Source organism: Leptodactylus fuscus, chromosome 8 (genome assembly GCF_031893055.1).
Source record: "Leptodactylus fuscus isolate aLepFus1 chromosome 8, aLepFus1.hap2, whole genome shotgun sequence".
NCBI classification, from domain to species: domain Eukaryota; kingdom Metazoa; phylum Chordata; class Amphibia; order Anura; family Leptodactylidae; genus Leptodactylus; species Leptodactylus fuscus.
In genome coordinates, this window is record NC_134272.1 from 16,972,270 (window position 1) to 16,995,981 (window position 23,712).

Consider the following 23,712-nt stretch of genomic DNA (forward strand, 5'->3'; position numbering starts at 1 on the left):
GAAAAGGTTTATATGAATGACTGGATCCATGTGTCATCCATGATAAATGAGATTACATTGTGCTGATTATATAAGGAGGGGTAAGGAAACATGGAGATGAGCGAACCCCAAAGGAAGATCTTCTATCGCTCACATGTTAGAGTGTTTGTTTCTTAGAAAGTAAAGAAGGAAAAAAACAAAGGCCCCTAAAAATGGCAAGTATCAGATCCCTTCCTATGTGGTCCTCAGGCTTACGCCCATACAATATGCCAAATTTGCCCCATTTTGTCTCTACCACCTTCACTTTTGTTTACTTTGCACCTTATTTTGCATTTGAAACCGCACCCCTTTCCTTATAAGATACACCCAGTCCTCTAGAAACATTTAAAGGGGTTGTCCCATTATGGAAATGTATCGCCAATCCACAGTGCAGGGCATAAGTGTCTGATCATTGAGGGTCCAGTGATCGGGAAGATGGGCAATAGCCCCCCTAAAGCCTCCTTGTGGATGAAGCGTCAGTGCACTTGTGTGACTGTAATAAGCCTGGTGTATGGAGCACTGGTCACACAAGTGCTCTGATGCTCCATTCACAAGGAGGCTTTTGGGGGACTCCTGCCGACCTACCTGATGACTACAGGACCAGGCGATCTGACCACCAATGGTCGGACACTTATCCCCTGTCTTGTGAATAGGGAATAAGTGTCCAAAATGGTATAAACTCTTTAAAAATGAAAATATGCCAGTTTTGACGCACAATTGGGGGAACTCATCAACATTTTATGCTTTTTGGCAAAAAACTCACTGAAATGTGGTTTGTACCATTTTAACTCCATTTGTGACTTAACTAGTAGGTGAGGGGTAGGGCAGGGGCTGCACCAGATTCACCATTATTTAACACATTTTTGTGTTGTAAATAATGGCCGAAATCTACTGCGGCAAGGAGCTGGCCTAGGTGATATATTCATGGTATGGCGTGCAGTGTTTATGAATACCCCTCCCCCCCCTGAATTCAGGTGCAGCCATAACAATAAATGTGGGATATGATATTCACCAGTTCGCTCAATGTTATTTCTGGGTTTTCTGAGGATTATTGAGTTCGGGGTACAGCTATGGGGCAGGTGTGAAATAATCCCTGTTGGCCTTAGTAACCAATCACAGCGCAGCTTTCATTTTTCAAGTGCAGAATATGAGATGAAAGTTCATGACCGCAGCGTGGGCCTGTATGCCAGCTATGTGGTGCAATCCTCTGTATAACAGTAGGCCATAGGATCGGCAGGGTCCAGGAGCCATAGACTGGAGGAGACCTTACTATACATGATGAAGTTTTGGAAGAGCTGATTCTACTTGGAGTTTGGGTCACCACAGGCCTTACCTCTCCTCTCTGGTACACATTCCCCATAATGGGGGTGCTGGTGGGGTGGTTCTCCTTACCCAGCGGCTGACTGGAACCTGAGGTGACCCTTCCTCTCACCTCCCCCTTACCCCTACTATTATGTTGTATACCCTTTCCCTCGCCCCTCTCTTCTATTTCTACCTTCATTCTTCTTGCTGTGTATTATAGTTTATTTTTGGGTGTTTCCTCCCCCTTTCTCTGTACCTTGTACATGACTTTACCCTGTTTTGTTTCTTGTCACCCTTTAAACAAAAAAATTGAGAACTGAAAATTGAAAAAAACAAAACAAGAATAATGGTCTGTGTTATGTGGGGGAGGGACGGTTGGGGCTACCCCTGGACCCCCTATTGCTCCGCCCCTGATCTCCGCCATGTTTAGTACTTATTGCGGGGTTTCTGTAATATTATGGGGCTACATTATCCCTGCCAGCCAATCAGATCAATCAATTTCAGCTCTCATTTTCCATGGCATTTTAGAGCGTGAAAGACGTGATCTGATTGGTTAACAGAAACCAATTTGTGAATTTCTTTGGGTTGCTAGACACAACTGTGCCATTGACTTGAGACCTCCATATTGACTTCTATCAGCCAACATTGAACCAGAAACAGTTTTTTACCTTGGCTATAGATTCAGTATTGAAAGTGTGTATACAAGACATTTGTGATATCTGCTGATCTCCTGGTGGGCACGCCAAATATATATATATGTGTGTGTGTATATAGAATACATTAGCCCGCTGGAGGTTTTTGTGGGCTAATTTACCAGTATACGCTGTTGCTCAATGGGCAACATCTCCCCCGTATGTTTGTACAGTGGGATACATTGTCTGCTTCTGTCACAGCATATATATGTCAAACATGAGCCAGTTACGTGATGTGAACAGCGCCTAAGTAGGTAGATATTCCTGGACCTCAGGACAAGTCACCAACATCAAGCCCAGAAAATCCCTTTAATAAAAACCTGACCTGTCCTGCTGTCTCTGTTATATAGGCTGGAATTCAATGCATCGTCACGACCCCTAAAACACAAATTTGCTTACCTACCTAGTAACATGGGAGCTGGGAACATCGGCCTACAGCTCCAGATCTGTGGTTGTAGTTGTGAGCCTTGTCCACTAGGTGTCAGCATTGTCACATGATTGTGAATATACTGGGATGCTATAGCGTCACTGGTTCTCCTATATAGCTAGAAACAACCTACAAAGAGACGCTCATAATATACAGTACGTACCATATCATAGTATATACCATATATGAGTCCAGCGCTAAGAGCCTTTCACCCATACACTAATCCATCTACCCAGTCCGAGGGGTGCACAAAATTCTCAGCAACAGGGGAAGGGGTAGAGAACATTTACTAAGGCCCACATTTAATAAAGACGATAAAGATCATTTGCTTCTATAAGGAACGTTTATTGTAATAACAGCTCTTACTGTACAACGAGGAAATGGGAGATTCACCCAATCAGATTTAAGCGTTTACTATACAGAAATGGCAAGTAACTGAGCGCAGTCATGTGACAGCGAGGGTATTACAAGACCCACCCCCGAGATACCAGCTATGTGCATGTCGTATAGGTGACTGCTGCTGTAAAGTAAGAAGCTGTAAAACAGATAACAGGTGCAGGCAGTGACTAACAGCAGTGGCGCCCTCTATGTATAGACTCCAGGATTACATGGCAGCCTGCGCTTCTTACACTGCAACAGATAAAACAAGTTATAAAACAGAAGAAAAAACTTTCACAAGTTTTCTAAAATGTAAAGGTTTTTCAGACAACATAAAACGTTTTCATACTAAAGACCTGTCCACAAGATCGGTCATCGCTTGGGATCTGTCAGGGTCTGACACCCAGACCCTGCATAGATCAGCTGTTCGGGAAGGTTCTCCTATACAAGTAATAGGGGCGCAACATGAGCCCCGTCTACTGTATAGTGGTGATTCATGTATTATACTCCAGTCACACCCAACGCTATCTCTACTCCACTATTCCTAACAGTCCATATACTGTAAATGCTGCTCTTCCTGTAATGCTGAATGAATATATATATGTTATACTGAATCACCAGGGGGTTCCAGTGAGATTATAAGGCTAAACTAAAACACAAAAATCTGAACTATAAATGCAGCTTTGGATGTGAATGGAGTATGTGAAAAACTACTCCTGCTAGAAGAGCAAAGAGTCCAATTCTGAACAGGAATGTTGGAGGAACATCTTAACACTAAGTAAAATGGATATAAAAACGACAAAATATTATCAACAACTGTAAAGTTCTTCCAACTCCTTATTATCTGGACTACAACCTCCAGTCTGACAACATATGGACTACACTCACAGCAAAACAACCTGGAAACCAGCAGATACAGCCCAAAACATGTACACTGGAACAAAAATCCCCAGCCATCTAGGTCTTCGCTGTAAATACAGCGGGGTATCACTAGGACTCTACCTAAAATTTCTCTGGATCCTTTGTCTTTTGCACTTGTCCAAGATGCCAAGTGAGAGCGGGTTCACACCTGCACCCGGTCTCTGCCTTGCACCAAGAAGCTGGACAGGAGACGGAAACCAGCGGTCACTTTTCAAACCCATTCATCTGAATGGGTTTGCAAAGTGTCTGCCCGTGTACGTCTTCTGTCTCTCCGCGGCGAAACAGGTTTTTTTTTTAACCGGACACAAAGTCGGACATGCAGGACTTTGTGTCCGGTTAAAAAAAAAACGGTTTCGCGGCAGAGACCAGAAGACGCTCACGGGCAGACACTGACTGCCGGGATTCCGTCTCATGTCTGGTTTCTCAGGTGCAGGTGTGAACCCGCCCTTAATGATTTAAGGCCTAAACTTTGGCTCTACTGACAGAACTTGTGACATTAATAAGTATTGTAATAGACTTTATTAACAAATTTTGTCTCCTTTTTGTGAAATCCTGCGTTGAAATCCACTCGTTTCTTCCGTATTCTTTTCTCACTTATATTGCAGGGAAGCTGAGGAAGGGGGGTGGGGTGGGGTGGGGGCTCACTCCAATCAGATATACCTGGGGCATTATAAAAGCTATAACAGTGTGTCACATGGAAGAGGAGATTCTCAGTATCACATATCTCCAGATATATCATCAGCTGAAAACTGTTTGGATTGGGAGGTGATATATATATATATATATATTATATATATATACAGTATAGATCTACATACATATATATGCCAATCCTGTACAGCTGGTGATATAAACCATACAGATAGAGCTGAGATCGTGTAATATTAATGGAGAGAATCTCCTCTCTCATACAACACCAGAACCTGTTCTCTGTTTAGTAATACCCAAGGTATACAGATGTAGCAGAGATGACCCGAAATTCTGCAATGGGTTAAACTGCTGCAGTGTGATATCTTATCAAAGTCAACAAAAACCAATGAAAAAAATCACCAAACCATTTTCCAATGACTTCCTTGGTTGTTGTTGTGTTCTGTGATAAGTTATCACTCTTTAGCAGTTGTGTATGACGTGTCCCCCAACAGCCTCCCTGTATTATACAAGGGCCCAGCCCTCTGTACTCCAGTAAGAAGAAGAAAAACAAAGGAAAAAATAAAGACAGAAGGGGCAGAAAGTGGATTTCACAGAAAGGAGCCAAAATCTGTTAATAAAGTATATTATAAACATGGTTAATGGCACAAAATCAAAACTTGTTCCAAAGTTTAGGTCCTCTTTACAGGGCTTGTCCCATGGGATCACCATGGGTCTAATATACTCAATGCTTTGCTCACCTTCCCCATACCTTGCTGCACACGGTTCCCACAGGCCTCTGCTCCCTGGTCCATCTGGACACCCGTAAATGACCTTTCACCAATCACTGATTGAGGCGGGTAATGCTACGACCAGTGATTGGATGAACGGTTACTTCCTGTGTAGAGACTGCTGGGAACCCTTTGAAGCAGTGGGACAGGAACCGCCTGGCATTGGTGAGGTGGGTACTTTTTTTTTTTTTTGAAAAACCCATTAAAGAGGACCTTTCACCTCATGGGGCACATGTGGTGTAATACACCGCTAGAGAGCCGACAGTGTGCTGAATTCAGTGCACTATTGGCTCTTCCGATCTGAGCCCCCGGTGAAGAGCTATCAGTGCCGGTACCGTAGCTCTTCACCATCAGAAGGGCGTTTCTGACAGTCAGGAATGCCATTCCTCACAGTAGTGCCTATAGCGCTGTACTGTAAGAGCGCTGAGGAACGTCCCCTCCCGATAGTACTCATCCGTAGATGAGTACTGGTACTAGGGGAGCGTTTCTTACCGCTCAGCGTCATGGCTGGGCGGTAAGCAACGCCCCCTCTCACAGTACAGCGCTATAGACGCTACTGTGAGGAAGTACGTTCCTGACTGTTAGAAACGTCCTTCTGACAGTGAAGAGCTACGGTACCGGCACAGATATCTCTTCACCGGGGGCACAGAACGGGAAAGCCGATAGTGCGCTGAATTCAGAGTATTACATTGCATGTGCCCCAGGAGGTGAAAGGTCTTCTTTAAAACCTTCACATCATTATTACTCCCTTGGCTGGTATAAGTTTCCCCTATAGCTCTGCTTCACATATGTCTCTGGCATCTGAATACCTTATTTTACCAATCTTTGAAATCTTTGCAATTTTTTTTGTTAATTCCAGACCTTCAGATTACAGCCCAAACAACAGATTGATATCACGGGCTGGTTTTAAGAGTTGTCTTTTAAGGGCTGATCTTAATCCAACTGTTGACCACATAAAATGCGGCGTGGAGCGGCTCGGTGAACTTGGTGCTGAAAGTGAAGAGGTGCTGAACCGGGGAGCAGGTCCTGTAGAAGGACACCAGCCCACCCTCATAATCCAGATACACTGCTACAGAAGACATGGTGGCCCCATCAGAAGAAATCTGCCAGCCCTGTGAGTTATGACAGGCTGCCATGTATCCGTGGCTCCAGGTCAGACACCAGGACTTCTTGTTGTATCCTAGAAATGCTTCTGGGCCTTCCTTCTTGATGGAGGGATAGGCCACGCCGATGCTCTTCACACCCTCCTTGCTGGTCTTCACTTCCCAATAGTGTTTTCCAGAAGAGAAGGCCAGTTCACTAAAAACATGGCTGCTTTTGAACTGTCCTGGCCTTGGTTTCTTGAGTCCAGTTTTAATGGTTCTATACACAGCAGCTTTGCGGTTTTGAGACACCACGAGGTAGCTGCTCGCCGTGGCGCTATTCAGCAGAACGTTGGCTTGGTACTTCAGGTGATGACACTGAGTGGATAACAGGGTTGGAACTAATTTTACAAACTTTTCAAAGTTCTTCTTAAATTTCAAGGAAATGAGGAGCAAATCGAGCTCAGCATATGGTAAGGACTGGATGGCTCGGAGCTCTGTCTTCAGCCTCTTACTGCGGAGTTTATGTTGTGTTGTGTCTTGCAGGATGAGGATGGGGTCCATTTTGCTACACAGATCCTCCACCTGTTTTATCTCCTGGATTAACTCTTGCTCCTTATCCTGTAGAGAAGCCATTTCATCCAATATTTCCCTAAAGATCTCCAATTCCTGATTACTAATATCAGCCTCCATTTTTGAGGCCACGTCTCGTATGTAGGTGAGGAGACCGGAGCACAAGCTTCTGATCTCACCTTTCACCACTTCTGCCTTATCTTTGTTCTCACTTATCACCTCCTGCAGAGCATTTCCCCTTCTCTTAAGAGCTTCCAGCTCCACATGCATTTGGTTCGCAACCTTCAGAAGCTCCTCTCTTTTATGACGGGAAGCGAACTCCAGCAGCTCCACCATGTGACCTTGGTGGCTGCCAGTTAAGAAGCATGACATGCAAATGGGAGTCTTATCACCTGTGCAGAAAAACTTCAAGATTTCACCATGGATGCCACAAATCCTGTTTTGCATAGAGCAAGTAATATCAGCCAGCGAGTGCTCTGGGTTCTTGCTGTGGGCCGCGAGGTGTTTCTCACACATAGATGATTCGCAGTGAAGGCAGATTTTCACGGCAGGAGTCGGGTCCTCCAGACAGTAGTTGCACGAGGCTTCACCGAGAGAGTAGCGCTTTTCCACTGACTTCCAGTTCTGGGCGATGCGCTGCAGCTTTGTGTTGATGTTCAGCGGGGCTTTGGACTTTGACATCTGCTTGCACTCCGGGCAGCTGTATATACTGCTCCAGCCCTGCTTACTGATGTGAGTCTTAATACAGTCGCTGCAAAAGTTATGTCCACAGTACAGCATCACAGGGTCATTGTAAATGGCCGAGCAGAGGGAGCAGATGATCTCCTTCTTTAGGAATATGCATTCCATTGTTGGCGTCTTCAGGCAGGAGGTGGTGAGAGCTAAGTGTCTGGAAGAAATAAAAAAAAAAATTTAGTCACAACACAAAAACAATGGATGTTATCTCTACCTGTATAACATAAAGTAACCGGCGTTATTACTACCTTTAGGCTAAGGCCCCATGGGCCGGAAACGCTGCACTAAAGCGCTGTGGGAACAACCGCGGCGTGAACGCATCATGGTTCTTCCTGCAGAGGTTTGAACAGAAAGTTCACAGAGTTTTCTTCCGCGGACTTTCTGTTACAATTATATGTACGGGAAAGCCGCCGCAGTTTCCGTAGATATAATTGACATGCTGCGACTTTCAAAACCACGACGGTTTTGGAAATTGCAGTGTGTCCGTGCTGCGATTTTTTTTTCACAAAGTAGGCATGGGATTTGCATGAATCCCATCCACTTCGCAAGTACTGTAAAACGCCGCGATTTTTACCATGGCACTTCTGGCCCTTGGCGCCCCGGCCTTACTGCTCAAAATGCTGTGTGTTATCATTTCTGACGGCATACCACGAAAACACCGGGCGTTATCACTACCTGTTCAGCACAAAATACCAGGCGTTATCACTATCTGTACACAACAAGGTGCCGGGTGTTATTAGGGCCCCTTCACACGGCGTAAGCGCGCCGCCCATTTAGACACGTATGCACGTGTCTGAGCGCGGTGCTTCAAAACAGAGCCCATTGATTTCAATGGGAAGTGTGCATATATCGGCATATACGCGCACTTCCCGTTTAAATCGATGAACTCTGTTTTGAAGCGCCGCGCTCGGACATGTGTATACATGAGCGGCGCGCTTACGCCGTGTGAAGGGGCCCTTAGGCTGAGTTCAGACAGGGTTTTTTGGTCCGTAATATGACGCCCGTGCTGGCTCAGATTCCGGACCAAAAAACGGCTAGCCGCGCCTGGATGCTGCATCAAAATCCTGACCAAAAACCCCCGTCTGAACCCCGCCTTACTACCTGTACTGCTCATAATGCTGGCTGCTATTATCTCTACCTGTATACCACAAAACACCCGACATTTCAGACACCATTCCGCTTAAAATCGGCTGAAACCGGGCGCACCCCATTACAGTCTATGGGGTCTGAGAGATTCCACATGTAACTGCCATTTTTCCCCAAAGAACTGTAACCTGAATGCGAGTGTAAGCTTAGTGGTAGATAGACAGATATTAGGGCTATAGATATATATGAGGCAGACTGATATGAGATAGATATGACATAGTAAAGGAGACTGATGTAGTTATATATCGGGATATGACATAAATACATAGCAGGTAGCTAGATATGTGATAGATATGACATAGTAAGGAGACTGATGTGAGATAGTTATATATTGGGATATGACATAGATAAATAGAAGGTAGATAGATATGTGATAGATAAACATGACATAGATATGACATAGTAAGGAGACTGATGTGAGGTAGACAGACAGAACTGATACGCAGGTGTGGATATACTAGACAGTGCACAGTCACATAGAGTGTAATGGCGGCCATGAGCACCTCACACGTCACCAGCTCCTATTCCTACTGTCACCTCGTCCCCCGACCACAGTCACACCGGACTGTACTGACCTACAACAGCCCCGACACTGAAGTCCGGCCAGACACTGCGCTAAGGCGTAGAAAAGAAGTGCGAAGAGTCCGATAGCCAATCAGCTGCAGGAATGAACAAATTAACCAATCAGGTCGGATCGCTGCTCGTTTAGCAGCCAATAACATTAACGCTCCATGTCTCCCGGCGCGGATTGGTCAGTCACAATCTAATGCATTATTCTCTCCTGATTGGCTATGTATAATCCCTGCGAGTTTTCTGCCAATAGGAGTAAAGCTTGATGTAGAGTCAACCAATCAGGAGGCTGTTCCTTATCTGAAGCCGCGACTTGCGGTATATTTGATTTTTAGCAGGGTGGGGTGCGCTGAAGTGGTTTTGGCGCCATAACCGTTGGTTAAAAGCTCAGTTACCTCGCACTTGACATACAGGTAGGTGGAGGACATGGCCGCTCCTCACCTGCTGTGTTATGGCTGCTCTGCCTTGGTTGACCTCTGAAGTCATCTGTGTCATAGTCATTGCCCTACCACAAAGTCTTCATTCCCTCAGTCACTGCCTTCATCCTACTCCTAGTAATAATAATAACAATAATATATAATAATAATAATATTATAAATGTGAGAGTTTGTGTGTTTGGATGTTTGTTCCTCAATGACAACCAAACGGCTGAACGGCTTGAGGAATTACACATACCTAGATGGCCACCGGGAAGGAGAGATAGGCTATGTCATATATCCCGAACGTTACGGCAAAAGTCTGCTCCTGCCCCGCTGCAGGATCTGAGATGACGTAAGCCTGGCCATTTCGGCTGGTTTGCGTCACGTGCGAGGCGATGGACAATGTGCGCTAGATAGGGGGCGGAGCTATAGAGGCTCAAGCCGGCCGCTGAGCGACAGAAAGAACATGGTGTCGCATATGCGGAGTACACAGCAGGCAGCCATCGATCGAGCCCGCCACCGGCCTGGAGATATAAGTCTGCCGGGGCCCCAGGTTGGGAAAAGGAAGGAGTGACTGGGACACACTTTCCCAAACCGCCGTCTTCCTCCAGCACGCCATACATGGCCTCCAGACTGAAGACTCTATGCACACCAGGGGTTGCGAGGGGTGGTGGAAAGGAGACGCTGCAGGTGGGTCGCACAAAGCGGGAATGCTGCCATGGACGAAGTCGCGGATATTGCTAGTAATAATATAAATGTGAAAGTTTGTGTGTGTGGATGTTTGTTCCGCTTTCACGCCGCAACACCTGAACGGATTTCAATGAAATAGCGCACATGCCTATAATGGCACCCGGAAAAGAACATAGGTGCCTCACAATCCCCGTATGTTGCCGGTTTGGCCGTCTGCGAGCACCGCATTCATGGTCCGTGTAGGCTGCAGAACCTGAGCTGACGTCATCACGTCAGGCGCGGGGCTCCGATTGGACCAGGCCACTGCGGGGGCGGAGCTATAGAACTACAATCCGGCTGCACGCTGACATGAAGAACATGGCGTCCTGCATGCCGGCAGCCAAGAGCTGCACATGCCGGTATCGCTGGAGCCCAGCGCGCGGCGTGGACTGGTGAGTCCGCTGGGGCCCCAGGGGGTGGGGTAGACGTAACTGTGACGAACTCCCACAACTACCTGTGCCATGCGCCGTGCATGGCTGCAGCAGCTGCGCAGCACGGTCTGCTAACCCTCTGCACACGGGGAGCCCGGGGTAGCAGGTTTGGGTGGGGGGGTTGTTTAGGGAGGGCAAAAATGGGGCACAGGGTGGGGGCAGTGTGTAGGGGGGGCAGGGGGCCCGGGGTGGTGGGGCTAGGGGCCCTGGGGTCGGAGGGAGCGAGGGAATGGAGGAGCGGGTAGGGAAAAAAGTTGGGGGGCCAGGGGCGAGAGGAGAGGAAGTGGGCCGGAGGCAGAACGCACAAGGCAGAGGCGTGGGGCCCAGGGTGGTCCTGCAGATGAGGCACGCAGGGGGTGAGGGGGCTGCGGATGAAGTCATGGATATAGCTAGTACATTATAATGCTGACAAGGATTACCTCAGCCCACCCATACTGTATGTTCTCTGACAGGGAAAAGGAGTAAACTGAATGAATTTATCATCTCACAAAAGTTTCCACACAAAATTTCATCCTGGTCAATATTTTTCCATCACATTGTACACAACATGGCCGCTCCTCCAGCAAGAGCGACAACACGGTGGTGTGTACTAGTAGTAATGGAGAAAAACTTGTACTCCATGAAATTCAGAAGGATGGAGAAAATTACAGCCACAAATTATCATTAATATAAGATGAAACTTCCTTTTACTTATATGACCTGTTCATTGGATAGTTTGTTTTAACCCCTTAAGGACCAGGCCATTTTTTGGTTTCGCATTTTCGTTTTTCCCTCCTCACATTTCAAGAGCCATAACTTTTTCATTTTTCAGTTCACAGAGTCACATGATGGCTTATTGTTTGCGGGACAAATTGTACTTTGTAATGGCACCATTCAATATGCTGTGCAATGTACTGGGAAGCTGGAAAAAAATTCAGAATGAGGTGCAATTGGAGAAAAAATGCATTTGCGCCATTTTCTTATGGGTTTAATTTTTACAGCGTTCACTGTTTGGTACAAATGACATGTTACCTGTGTTCTACATGTCAGTACGAACGCGGTGATACCAAATTTATATAGTATTTGAAATGTTTTGATACTTTTAAAAAAATGATAAACTTTGCAAAATAGAAAAAAATTTTTGTGTCATCATGTTCTAACACCTGTAACTTTTTCATATTTCCATGTATGGAGCTGGTTGTGGTGTCTTTTTATGCGGGACAAGATGACGTTTCTATTGATACCATTTGGGGAAAGATCTGATGGTTTGATCACTTTTTATTCAATTTTTTATAGGAGGCAAAGTGTTGAAAAAAACGCTTTTTGGCTGTTTTTATTTTTTTTGCCGCTACGCCGTTCGCAGTACGGGATAAATGTTTTAATATTCTAATAGTTCGGGCATTTTGGAGCGCGGGGATACCTAATATGTTTATGTTTAATGTTCTTTAATTACTTTTATAGCTGATCTAGGGAAAGGGGGGTGATTTGAACTTTTATATTTTTTTTATTTTTTTAATACTTTTAAAAACTTTTTTTTTTCTTCTGTTACATTTATGATCAGACCCCTTAGGTACCTTGAAACCTAGGGGGTCTGATCGCTCATACTATTCACTGCAATACTACAGTATTGCAGTGAATAGGAAAATCGCAGCACTTCTATTAGACGATGCCTCTGGCCTCTGGCATCATCTAATAGATCTAGTGCAGAGACAAGCCTGGAAGCCTTCAATAGGCTTCCGGCTGTCATAGCAACCGATCACCGCCCTCATGTGACGTTCAGGAGGGCGGCGATCGGGGAAACATGGCGGCGCCCGTGCCGCCGGCGCCGTTTACACACTGCGGTCACGTTTGACCGCAGTGTGTAAAGGGTTAACAGCAGCGATCGGCTCGGGCACCGACCGCTGCTGTTAGTGGCAGGTCCTGGCTGTATTATACAGCCGGCATCTGCCGTGTATGGAGCGAGCTCAGCGTGTGAGCTCGCTCCATACATCCCCATGCGACCCATGACGTACAGTTACGTCAAGGGTCGCTAAGGGGTTAAAGGGATACGCCATTAATAGCAAGTTACCCTCACCCTTGCTGATCGGTGGGGGTCTGAACACTGAGACCCCTACCGATCATGAAAACGCAGCACGCGGCTATCTCCGGCAAGCCCATTAAGGTAAATAGAGTAGGGGATACTGTCCGTAAAGTTGCTGCATTCACAACAGGGGTGCAAGAATCACCTCACTTCTCATGATAAGTGGGGTCCCAGAAGTCAGACCCTATCAGTCGGCATGTTACAATAGGTAATAACTTGCTTTGACCAGAACACTCCATTAAAGGGGTTGCCTGGTGGTGGAAAAATTTTGACAAAGGGCTTAGCAAAAATAATAAAGAAGGAATAAAATGTACCAATCCCCCTACAATCCTCCTACTTAACCCCTTAGCGACCCTTGACGTAACTGTACGTCATGGGTCGCATGGGGATGTATGGAGCGAGCTCACACGCTGAGCTCGCTCCATACACGGCAGATGCCGGCTGTATAATACAGCCAGGACCTGCCAATAACAGCAGCGGTCGGTGCCCGAGCCGATCGCTGCTGTTAACCCTTTACACACTGCGGTCAAACTCGACCGCAGCGTGTAAACAGCGCAGGCGGCATGGGCGCCGCCATGTTTCCCCGATCGCCGCCCTCCTGAACGTCACATGAGGGCGGTGATCGGTTGCTATGACAGCCGGAAGCCTATTGAAGGCTTCCAGGCTTGTCTCTGCACTAGATCTATTAGACGATGCCAGAGGCATCGTCTAATAGAAGTGCTGCGATTCTGCTATTCACTGCAGTACTGTAGTATTGCAGTGAATAGTATGAGCGATCAGACTCCCTAGGTTTCAAGGTACCTAAGGGGTCTGATCATAAATGTAACAGAAGAAAAAAAAAGTTTTTAAAAGTATTAAAAAAATAAAAAAAATATAAAAGTTCAAATCACCCCCCTTTCCCTAGATCAGCTATAAAAGTAATTAAAGAACATTAAACATAAACATATTAGGTATCCCCGCGCTCCAAAATGCCTGAACTATTAGAATATTAAAACATTTATCCCGTACTGCCAATGGCGTAGCGGCAAAAAAAATAAAAACAGCCAAAAAGCGTTTTTTTCAACACTTTGCCTCCTATAAAAAATTGAATAAAAAGTGATCAAACCATCAGATCTTTCCCCAAATGGTATCAATAGAAACGTCATCTTGTCCCGCATAAAAAGACACCACAACCAGCTCCATACATGGAAATATGAAAAAGTTACAGGTGTTAGAACATGATGACACAAAATTTTTTTTCTATTTTGCAAAGTTTATCATTTTTTTAAAAGTATCAAAACATTTCAAATACTATATAAATTTGGTATCACCGCGTTCGTACTGACACGTAGAACACAGGTAACATGTCATTTGTACCAAACAGTGAACGCTGTAAAAATTAAACCCATATGAAAATGGCGCAAATGCATTTTTTCTCCAATTGCACCTCATTCTGAATTTTTTTCCAGCTTCCCAGTACATTGCACAGCATATTGAATGGTGCCATTACAAAGTACAATTTGTCCCGCAAACAATAAGCCATCATGTGACTCTGTGAACTGAAAAATGAAAAAGTTATGGCTCTTGAAATGTGAGGAGGGAAAAACGAAAATGCGAAACCAAAAAATGGCCTGGTCCTTAAGGGGTTAAAATCCTTCCCCAGACCTCCCAACAGTCTACAATTCTTGGTCCAACTTGACACACAGGAAATGCTGCTCAGCCAATCACCGACGGAGGCGGGTACTATGGCCAGTGATTGGCTCAGGGGTTACTTCCTGTTTGTCAAGACGGACCAGGAAGTAGAAAATTGAAAACCCAGGGATTGGTTGGATGAGTAGGACTATTTTTTAGTATTTTGTCATGATTTTACTATGACCCAGTCTCAAGATCATATTGTAATTGAAGTACAGCTACTACAGCTGATATGGTATATCCTAGGCACAAATAAGAGCCATGTTTCTGACATGTGCCACTGCTATGACAGCTTTCAGGCGTGTTAGTACATTCCCCCCATCATCACTAGTGTGCAGGAGTAGGCGCCGGAGCGGTGATATTGACAGTATCCCAGTGCTGCTACGAGTCTTTCCGATGCATTCAAAACTGTATTGTGGCTTCCATATATAAGAGAAGACATAATGTTGTTCCATATACTGTACGTCACACAATGGACATCATTGGCATCTGATCCATCCAGTTTCGCTGATAGGCTCTGACATAGCTGGAAACAGAACGTAATAGGGTTTATTTACCCTGAAATTGCCTGTGTGTTCCATAAGTGTGCACGTCCATAAGGGCCCAGTGAAGGAATATATGTAGCAAAAATAATTGCAAACAAGTTTGTGGTCATTCAGACAAGACCATTATTAACCCCTTACCGCTGCAGTCAGTTTTGCCCTTGTTTTTATTTATTTTTTTCTACTTTTAACAGGCCGCTGTATTACATGTGGTGATACCCAGTGAGGTGTCAGCCCCACCGGTCACAAAGTGATAGTTGGAAAGTCCCAGAAAACTCATTTACATGGTAAATCTCTGGCTTCCTACGATCATCAATAGGGGGATTTTATGGGTTCTCTAGGAAAAGCAACAACATATATAAACAAGGGGGAAAAAGGGGGTTAGATTATAGGGTTAAAATAAAATGGCTGCCATACCATGTGTGTTGCTCAGTAGGATGGGTTGTGTAAGGAGCAGAAACATTTTCAATGCCAAAGTGATAGATAGATAGATAGATAGATAGATAGATAGATAGATAGATAGATAGGAGATAGATGATAGATAGATAGATCGATAGATCAGAGATAGAGAGATAGATAGATAGATAGATAGATAGATAGATAGATAGATAGATAGGAGATAGATAGATAGATAGATAGATAGATAGGAGATAGCTAGATAGATAGATACAAGATAGATAGACAGATAGATAGATAGATAGATAGATAGATAGATAGATAGATAGGAGATAGATAGATAGATAGATAGATAGATAAATAGGAGATAGATAGATAAATAGGAGATAGCTAGATAGAGAGATAGATATGAGATAGATAGACAGACAGATAGATAGGAGATAGATAGATAGGAGATAGATAGATAGATAGATAGATAGATAGATAGATAGATAGATAGAGCCTTGTAGATCCATTCAATGGCACCAGTCAAGCCCCGAGTAAAGGAATTTTACTTTTTGCTTCTTTGATATTGGCCTTATATCTCATTTTTTACATTATCTTTAGAGCAGATACTGGACTCTACATTTTGACACTGGACCTAATTGAAAGGGAGAATTTGGTTTTGGAGTCTGCAGAGATGACAACCATGACGCTGAAATATGAGCTCACATGCTCCATCTGTTTAGATGTTTACACTTGCCCCGTAATGTTAGGCTGCGGACACAATTTCTGCAGGGACTGCATACTACAGTTGATCATGCAGGAGCCAGAGGTTAGATATAAATCTTGTCCCGAGTGCAGGAATCCATGTTCACCTGAAGATTTATATCGAGCCAACTTTAAACTGAGCAATATAGCAGAGTATTATAAATCCTTGCAGGACTGCCATACCACCGTGAAGGTACCTTGTACTTACTGTATTCACTTTCCTGGCACTGCTGTGAGGACATGTTTGCATTGTGAGGCTTCTTTTTGCAACAAACACCTGGATGTCCACAGCAAAAGCAAAGAACATGTTTTAGTTGACCCCACAACATCACCGCGGAGCAGAAAATGCCGCATCCACAACGAAGTCTTCAAGTATTTCTGCTTACAGGACCAGGCATGTATTTGCACATCCTGCAGCTTGGTCGGGGAACACCAAGAACACCAGGTGGAGTTCTTGGAGAAAGCCTCTTTGAGTAAAAAAGGGCAATTAAAAGAGGTTCTCGAAAGCTTAAGATCAGAGCTTGATATTTGTAGGGGTAGAAGAGATGTTTTGCGTAGCACTCTTAAACAAAAGAAAGAAAATGTAGCAGGACTTAAAAAAGACTTAGAAGCCATGTTTTGTAACTTCCGAGAGCATCTAGTAAACACTCATGTCAGTGTGACGAATGAGATTGGACGACAATTGGGACAGGTCTCAAAACAGATTTCTAGTGAAATATCTTTTGTGGATAAAAGATCATCCAGACTGTCCCTGGACCTATTACATGTTCAGGATGTTTGCAGCAGAATGGAGCCACTCATTGTTTTACAGGACCGAGTATGCCGTGCCTATTGTGATAAGAGGCTTAGTGTAGAGCCCAATGTAGATCATATACTGACTGCACCAGTCTGGGACTTGGATATGTTACTGATTTCCATAATCTCACAGAAAAGCCTTGAAGGGGTTGTGGACCACCTACCGATCTTCCTATCCAGTAAATTGGTCTATTTAAAGTACAGCATAAATGTATTACTAAATAAAGCCACGGCTAATAATTATCTTACAGTTTCCACCGACCTCAGAAGCGTGACATACTCCAGGGGAAAACTTATTCGAGAACCCAGGCCAGACCAGTTTAAAACCAGTCAGGTCCTCAGTATCACATCGTTCTCCTCTGGAAAATACTTCTGGGAAGTGAAGACTAGTAATACTGGAGTGAAAGCCATTGGCGTGGCCTATCCCACCATAGAGAGAACAGGTCTGAAGGCTTTTATAGGATACAATGAGAAGTCCTGGTGCCTGATCTGGGGTCATGATCACATCGAAGTATGCCACAACTCCGATTCTAAGCAGATTGCATCTAATGATCCTGCCATGCGTGCTGTTGGAGTATTTTTAGATTACAAGGCAGGGCTGCTATCCTTCTACAGACTTTGTGCACAAGTTGAGCACCTGTATACCTTCACAACTAAGTTTCAAGAGCCTCTTCATGCAGCCTTTTATGTTGTTGACAGCTGGATCAAGATCACCCCTCCCCCTAAAAAAAACCCCATTGTAAATAAGATATAATCGTAGTAGGTTAAGGCCCCGCATTGCGGAGAATGTTTTTGAAAAACATAGCATGTCAGTTTTAACTGTGGAAACGCATTCTCCCTATAGATTTAATAAGGGAAGAAAACCAGATACTGGAGAGATCAGCAGTTTATATAAAAACACCTTGGGTCTTGAAAACTCCATTAAAATGCAATACTTTAGAGATGCGGCCATGTTTACAGTTTAAGGTTAAAGTAACCTTCACAATTGTTAGAATTGTACAATCTAGGTTACAATAAGACATGGCGGATATTCCCAGTTTAATATAACTTTAAGAAATAAGATGCTCATAGAGAGGATGTTGTTATTTCCATGTTATTGGAGGTTAGTGGAATGTTACAGAAAGGTTTAAGAAAGGCTGAACCCACCCCTAGTAGGAAAAAAAACGGCCCAAATGAGCGGTTCCTAAGTTGCTTGTAGAAGTGAATTTCAGAAAAGAAGGACAACTTATGTGAACATCTTGTTGTCCTTAAGAACCTGTTCAAGAGGGTCTTGAACAGGTACCTGATGAAGAGTTGTGTTCTCGGTAGAGATGTATTGTTTTCCTCTTCCCAGTACCACATTGAGATGATTTCTTTTGCTTCCTTTCCTTTCCTTTTGTTTCCTTTCTTGTAAAGCTGAGTTTGGCTTTCCTGTTAGTAAAGTAGATTATAGTAGATAGAAACTAATATTGTAAGGATGACTGCTGGTGAGAAGACCGGTCTCCCTGTAAGTTACAGAGAATGTTTTATTTTAGATTCTGTTTATGAAGGTTATACTACCTGTTGTAGTTTCAGTTGTCTTAGGACCTGGATGGTTTAAAGGGATCCTATCTTTCAAACACTTTTTTTTCTGAGTAACACGTCAGAATAGCCTTAAGAAAGGCTATTCTCCAACCTTTCTTTGTCTTCTCTGCGCCGCCGTTCCATAGGAATCCTGTTTTTTGTCCGTATGCACACGAGTTCTCTCGCAGCACTGGGGGCGGACCCCAGCGCTCAGACAGCACTGGGGGCGTCCCCAATGCTGCGAGAGAACTCTCTTCAGCGCTGCCTCCATCTTTGTCAGCAGCGTTCTCTTCATCCTCTTCTTCCGGCGCAGGTTTCAGACTTCTAGGCCTTGGGCAGAGCAGACTGCGCATGCCCACAGGCCCCGAGAAAATGGCCGCTTACAATACTGTGTAAGAAGGCGAAGGCGCGGAGAAGACAACGAAAGGTAGAAGATGAATAGCCTTTCTTAAGACTATTCTGACGTGTTACTCAGAAAAAAAAGTGTTTGAAAGATAGGGTCCCTTTAAGGCGAGGTTCTGCTTGTTATATTCAGCAGGCCTTTCCCTGTTTTGGGTATTCACATTTTTCATTGGGACCAGTTTTTGATTCTGTTTCAATTGCCCACTTTGTTTCTGTATCACAGCGGGTTTTACTGGGGTAGCATAAGGGTTAAAATTGCTGTTTGTTGTATCTGAAGATAGAGCGCCCTACACCAAACTTATTCATTGAAGCTGCGCTCAGACTCTCAATGTATTCCTATGAGAGCCTTGCTCTGAATTCCATAGGCAAATATTGAGTGACCTCCAGCAACTCGAAAGCAGGTCACATGGGTCAGCACCAGGCACTATATCTGCTGGATAATGCCCAGTGAACCAACTATGTAGCATTAAGCGGGCAGTAAAATCAGATTGGACCTTTACCTTAAATGGAGGTTTACTGCAGGATAGAGGAATACGTGTCTAAGCAGCAGGGTCTGAACGCTGATACCTCACTGGTCACAAAAATAGGGGTACCTTACACCTCCATCTGTACAAAGTGGCGATCACATAGACACTGCTCTGGTCATCACTATGGGACTGCTGGAATTAGCCAAGTACAGTGCTTGGTGATACTCAGTCCCAGGGGTGTAATGGAGTGGCAGTGTGCCTGTGTGACCAGATGGGGATAGAAAGGACGTCCATTCTCGTGATTAGTTTCCATTAGTCAGATTCCCATCAACAAGTCGTTCCCTATTCTGTGGAAAACCCCTTTAAATGACAGATCTATAATATGATGTTACTGGAAATGCTCTAATGTTGTGAATATTTACCTGCTTTATGACTAGATGCATGCCTTAATTTATCTATATTTGGATTCAGTTTTCTGTTAATTGAATTATTATTAAACTATTGCCAATGTTTACCTTGCCTGCTCATATAGTGATTTATCCTAATTATTCATGTTAGGTTGTGAATAGCACTTGCTAGATAATGACCAGATTCAGCCAACAGCTATGCAGTGTCCATAGACAAACATGGAGGACAGTGCGGTGAGCTCTGAAGCTTCTTCAAAGCTTCTTCAATACGGTCATTTATCAAACATTTCTGTCTTGTCAGACCTGCCCTTATTTACTTCTGACGAAAGGTGTAGAAGAAATTGCCTTCCCAAAATCCTGACCACAACCTCATTCATACATTTTGCAGCAAACAGGAACATTTAACTGCAAGTCACGTGATATCACCTTAGATTTTTCCATCATTTAGCGAAAGCTTCCGTCAGAAGAGTCGGATTAGAGGTATCTGGTCCACATTTTGTAGTGCCCAACAAACACACAAGAAGGACATATTCAGGACTTGGCATACTTGTATTTATTGAGTGTATCAGCCATAACATTAAATCCAATGATAGATAAAGTGATGAATTGACCTTGGGACAGTGATACCCATCATGGGATAAGCTAGGATAGGTCAGTCAGTACTTGAGTTGAGGTGCAGGAATCTGAGCTCAAGGTCCAAATGAGAACGGCTGGATGACTGGGTCAGAGCATCTCTAAAAAGGCAGGACTTATTGGGTGTTTCTGGTGAGCATTGGTTAGTACCTACCAAAAATAGTGCAAGAAAGGACAACCAGATAACAGGATCATGGGTGCTCAATCTTCAGTGGTGTGTATAGGGATCAAAGGTGAGCCCGACTGGTCTGATCCCACTGAAGAGCTAGTGTAGCAAACAATTGGTGCAATGAAAGAAAGACACCAGGTCTGAGTTACATCTAAAAGTAGAAAATTACTGTGAAACACATACACATTAGGTATCCCTGTGTCTGACAGTGCCTGGTCTACTGAATATAGGGGATCTGCAGTGCTCCTGTTCCGTCGGGAAGGGGTTAATAGGAGCACTGCAGATACCCTATATTCAGCCAGACTGAATGCCAAGTGGGGGAAAAAAAACAGTCCTCAGGTTCATGAAAGGGGCAGACAGACAACCAAAACACCCCCTCCCCTTCCCCACCATCTACTGCACCCAAAAACTCCGACCTTTTTAATTTTTGAAAAATTACCAATAGCTGCTGCATTCCCCCCCCCCCCTCAGCTTATACTCGAGTCAATAAGTTTTCCCAGTATTTTGTGGTAAAATTAGGGGCCTCGGCTTATATTTGGGTCGGTTTATACTCGAGTATATATGGTAAATATTGATTAAAATCCAGAACTATTTAGACAGTGACACAATCTTCATTCATTTACCTACAATGTGCCACAACATGAAACAAAGCCATCCAGGTCAGTAGACTAAACCAGTGACTCGACTCCATGGTCAGGCAGACACAATAAAGCCAGTCATTGCCTTTCTATGAAGGTAAATATGTAACAAATTGTATATTAAAATTTAAAATAATTCATTGTTTTGTTCTGAGTCCTCATCTGGAGTTATTTGCTTCTGTTATTTTTAGGCCTCAACAATCTCAGCAGAGCCCTCTGGACGTCTTTATTTCGTAGACTATATAGTAGAGGATTTAGTATGGGAGTAATTGTAGAATATAATGCAGTAAAAATCTGATGGAGAAGATGGGATTGTTCTGAGGGCATCAAAAACGCAGAGGTTGCTGTGCCATAATACAGAAGAAGGATGGCAAGGTGGGATGAGCATGTGGAGAAGACTTTCATCCTTCCATCCTCGGATTTCATTCTTAAAATAACACCAATAATTTTTACATAAGATGTCAAACTGCACAAGAATGGCCCAAGTCCCAATACAAGTATTTCAAGATATACGGCTATATAGAAGAGCTCAGTGCCCGCACAGGCGATCTTCGTCAGAGCTTTGGAATCGCAGTAGATTTGTTGGATTGTGTTGGACCGACAGAAGGACATGTTTGAGGCTGACATGGTAAAAAATACAGAATTCAGACCACCGGCTATCCATAGGCCTACGGTTATGAGGAGACAGTTTGTCTTGTTTAAGATTTGGCTGTAGTGTAAAGGACTACAAATGGCGACATATCTGTCATATGCCATGATAAACAGAAGGATATCCTCCGATCCAGAAGCCATGAAGAAGAAGAACATCTGTGTAAAGCATTGTCTCAGCGATACTTTGTTATTCATAGACAGCAGCATGTCCAGGAGCCTCGGGATAATAACCGTTGTATAACAGATGTCTACAATAGACAGCATAGAAAGGAATAGGTACATTGGGTTATGTAAGCGCCGCTCCAGGTAGATCACAGTAATGCTGGTAACATTCACTAAAATCCCTAAGACATAGATCAATAGAAATATACTGAAGATGAAGAGCCTATCCTGAGGTCTAGAGGCAAATGGCAGTATGTATAATTCACCGAAGTACGATATGTTCTCCATGGACATTAATATACTGCTAAACAAATAAGAAAGGTCACCATTAATTTATATTCTGCCTGCCAAAAATGTCAAGAGGAAGTGAATTCAATAGACTCATTGACTTAGGCTGAAGCCCAACCTTGTGGATTTTGTCTAATCTCATCCACACATTGAGAAAAAAAGAAGAAGAGAGAAATGTAAATCACATCAATGTTTGGTGTGAGCAGCCTTTGTCTTACATCAGTTCTTCTCGGTACTTGCAGACAGTTTTTGGCAGAACTCGATAAGGAGGTGGTTTCCACCATCTTGGAGAACTAAGCCCAGATCTTCTGCAGATGTAGGCTTGCTCCAATACTTCTGTCTCTTCATGTCATCCCAGACAGACTGGATGATGTTGAGATCAGGGTTATATCTGTATCATCACTTCCAGGACTCCTGCTCCAAGGGGCAAAGGTCACACCAAATATTGATAGGATTTTAAATTTCTCTTTTCTTCATTCAGTTCATTTTACTGATTGGCAAAAATAATCTATTACCCCTTCTATTTCTGAAAGCATTCTTCTTTTGCAGTATTTTTTCCGAACCTGCCTTACACTTTTGCACAATACTATATATAAAACTGCAGGCAGTTACCAGTCCAATCATTTTTGCTTAGAACTAAAAGCAAAGTAAACTATAGAGATATAAAATAAACGCATATAAGTAATATTGTGTGCTGAAAAAAAATATTAAATGTTACTCCTGAAAGTTGGATTAGCAGACAATCCAGGAATGAAAGGAAATAATATGCACCGATGTAAATGTCAGATGAAGAACACAATGCGGCATGTTATACTGTAGCTGCCAGTGTACGATAGATGAAGTACAGGGAATATTTATAGGTGTTTGCCCCTCTGAGGGTATATAAAAGACATATTCATAGTTTCCCTCTAGAGATGGCTTTGGCTGCGTCCTAATTATAATAATTACTCTTGTTTGATAAATTAACCTTCACATTTCCATTACCATTTTATCTTCTTAATTAGAGATGAAGGAAGTTTTGAAAAATTCGATTCGGCCGCTTCTCCGGATTTCCCAAAAAGATTTGATTCTATCCGAATTAATTCACAGCAAATAGAGTTTATAGAATAGAATTTAATTTAATAAATTTCTGAAAAGATAATATAGTTTTCCATGTACCGTCTATACTCGAGTATAAGCCGAGGCCCCTAATTTTACCACAAAAAACTGGAAGGAATATGCAAATCTGTCTTCCAAGATGTAAATAGGGAGACAGTGCCTCTGTTATGCTGCCCTCTATAGGAAGCACCCTGAACATCA

General features: G+C 43.7%; 3 protein-coding genes across 3 annotated transcripts; 1 reads left to right on the top strand and 2 right to left on the bottom strand.

Annotated features, from left to right (window-relative positions):
* Positions 1–6,076: 6,076 nt before the first annotated feature.
* On the bottom strand, positions 6,077–7,660 carry LOC142217524 (E3 ubiquitin/ISG15 ligase TRIM25-like). The gene has a single exon (XM_075285807.1). It carries the CDS (start codon positions 7,658–7,660, stop codon positions 6,077–6,079), a length of 1,584 nt encoding a protein of 527 aa, XP_075141908.1.
* An 8,528-nt stretch (positions 7,661–16,188) lies between these two features.
* LOC142216736 (tripartite motif-containing protein 75-like) lies at positions 16,189–17,808 on the top strand. Its single transcript, XM_075284769.1, has one exon. It carries the CDS (start codon positions 16,189–16,191, stop codon positions 17,806–17,808), a length of 1,620 nt encoding a protein of 539 aa, XP_075140870.1.
* A 3,672-nt stretch (positions 17,809–21,480) lies between these two features.
* Positions 21,481–22,413, bottom strand: LOC142216738 (olfactory receptor 1L4-like). Its single transcript, XM_075284770.1, has one exon. It carries the CDS (start codon positions 22,411–22,413, stop codon positions 21,481–21,483), a length of 933 nt encoding a protein of 310 aa, XP_075140871.1.
* Positions 22,414–23,712: the final 1,299 nt, after the last annotated feature.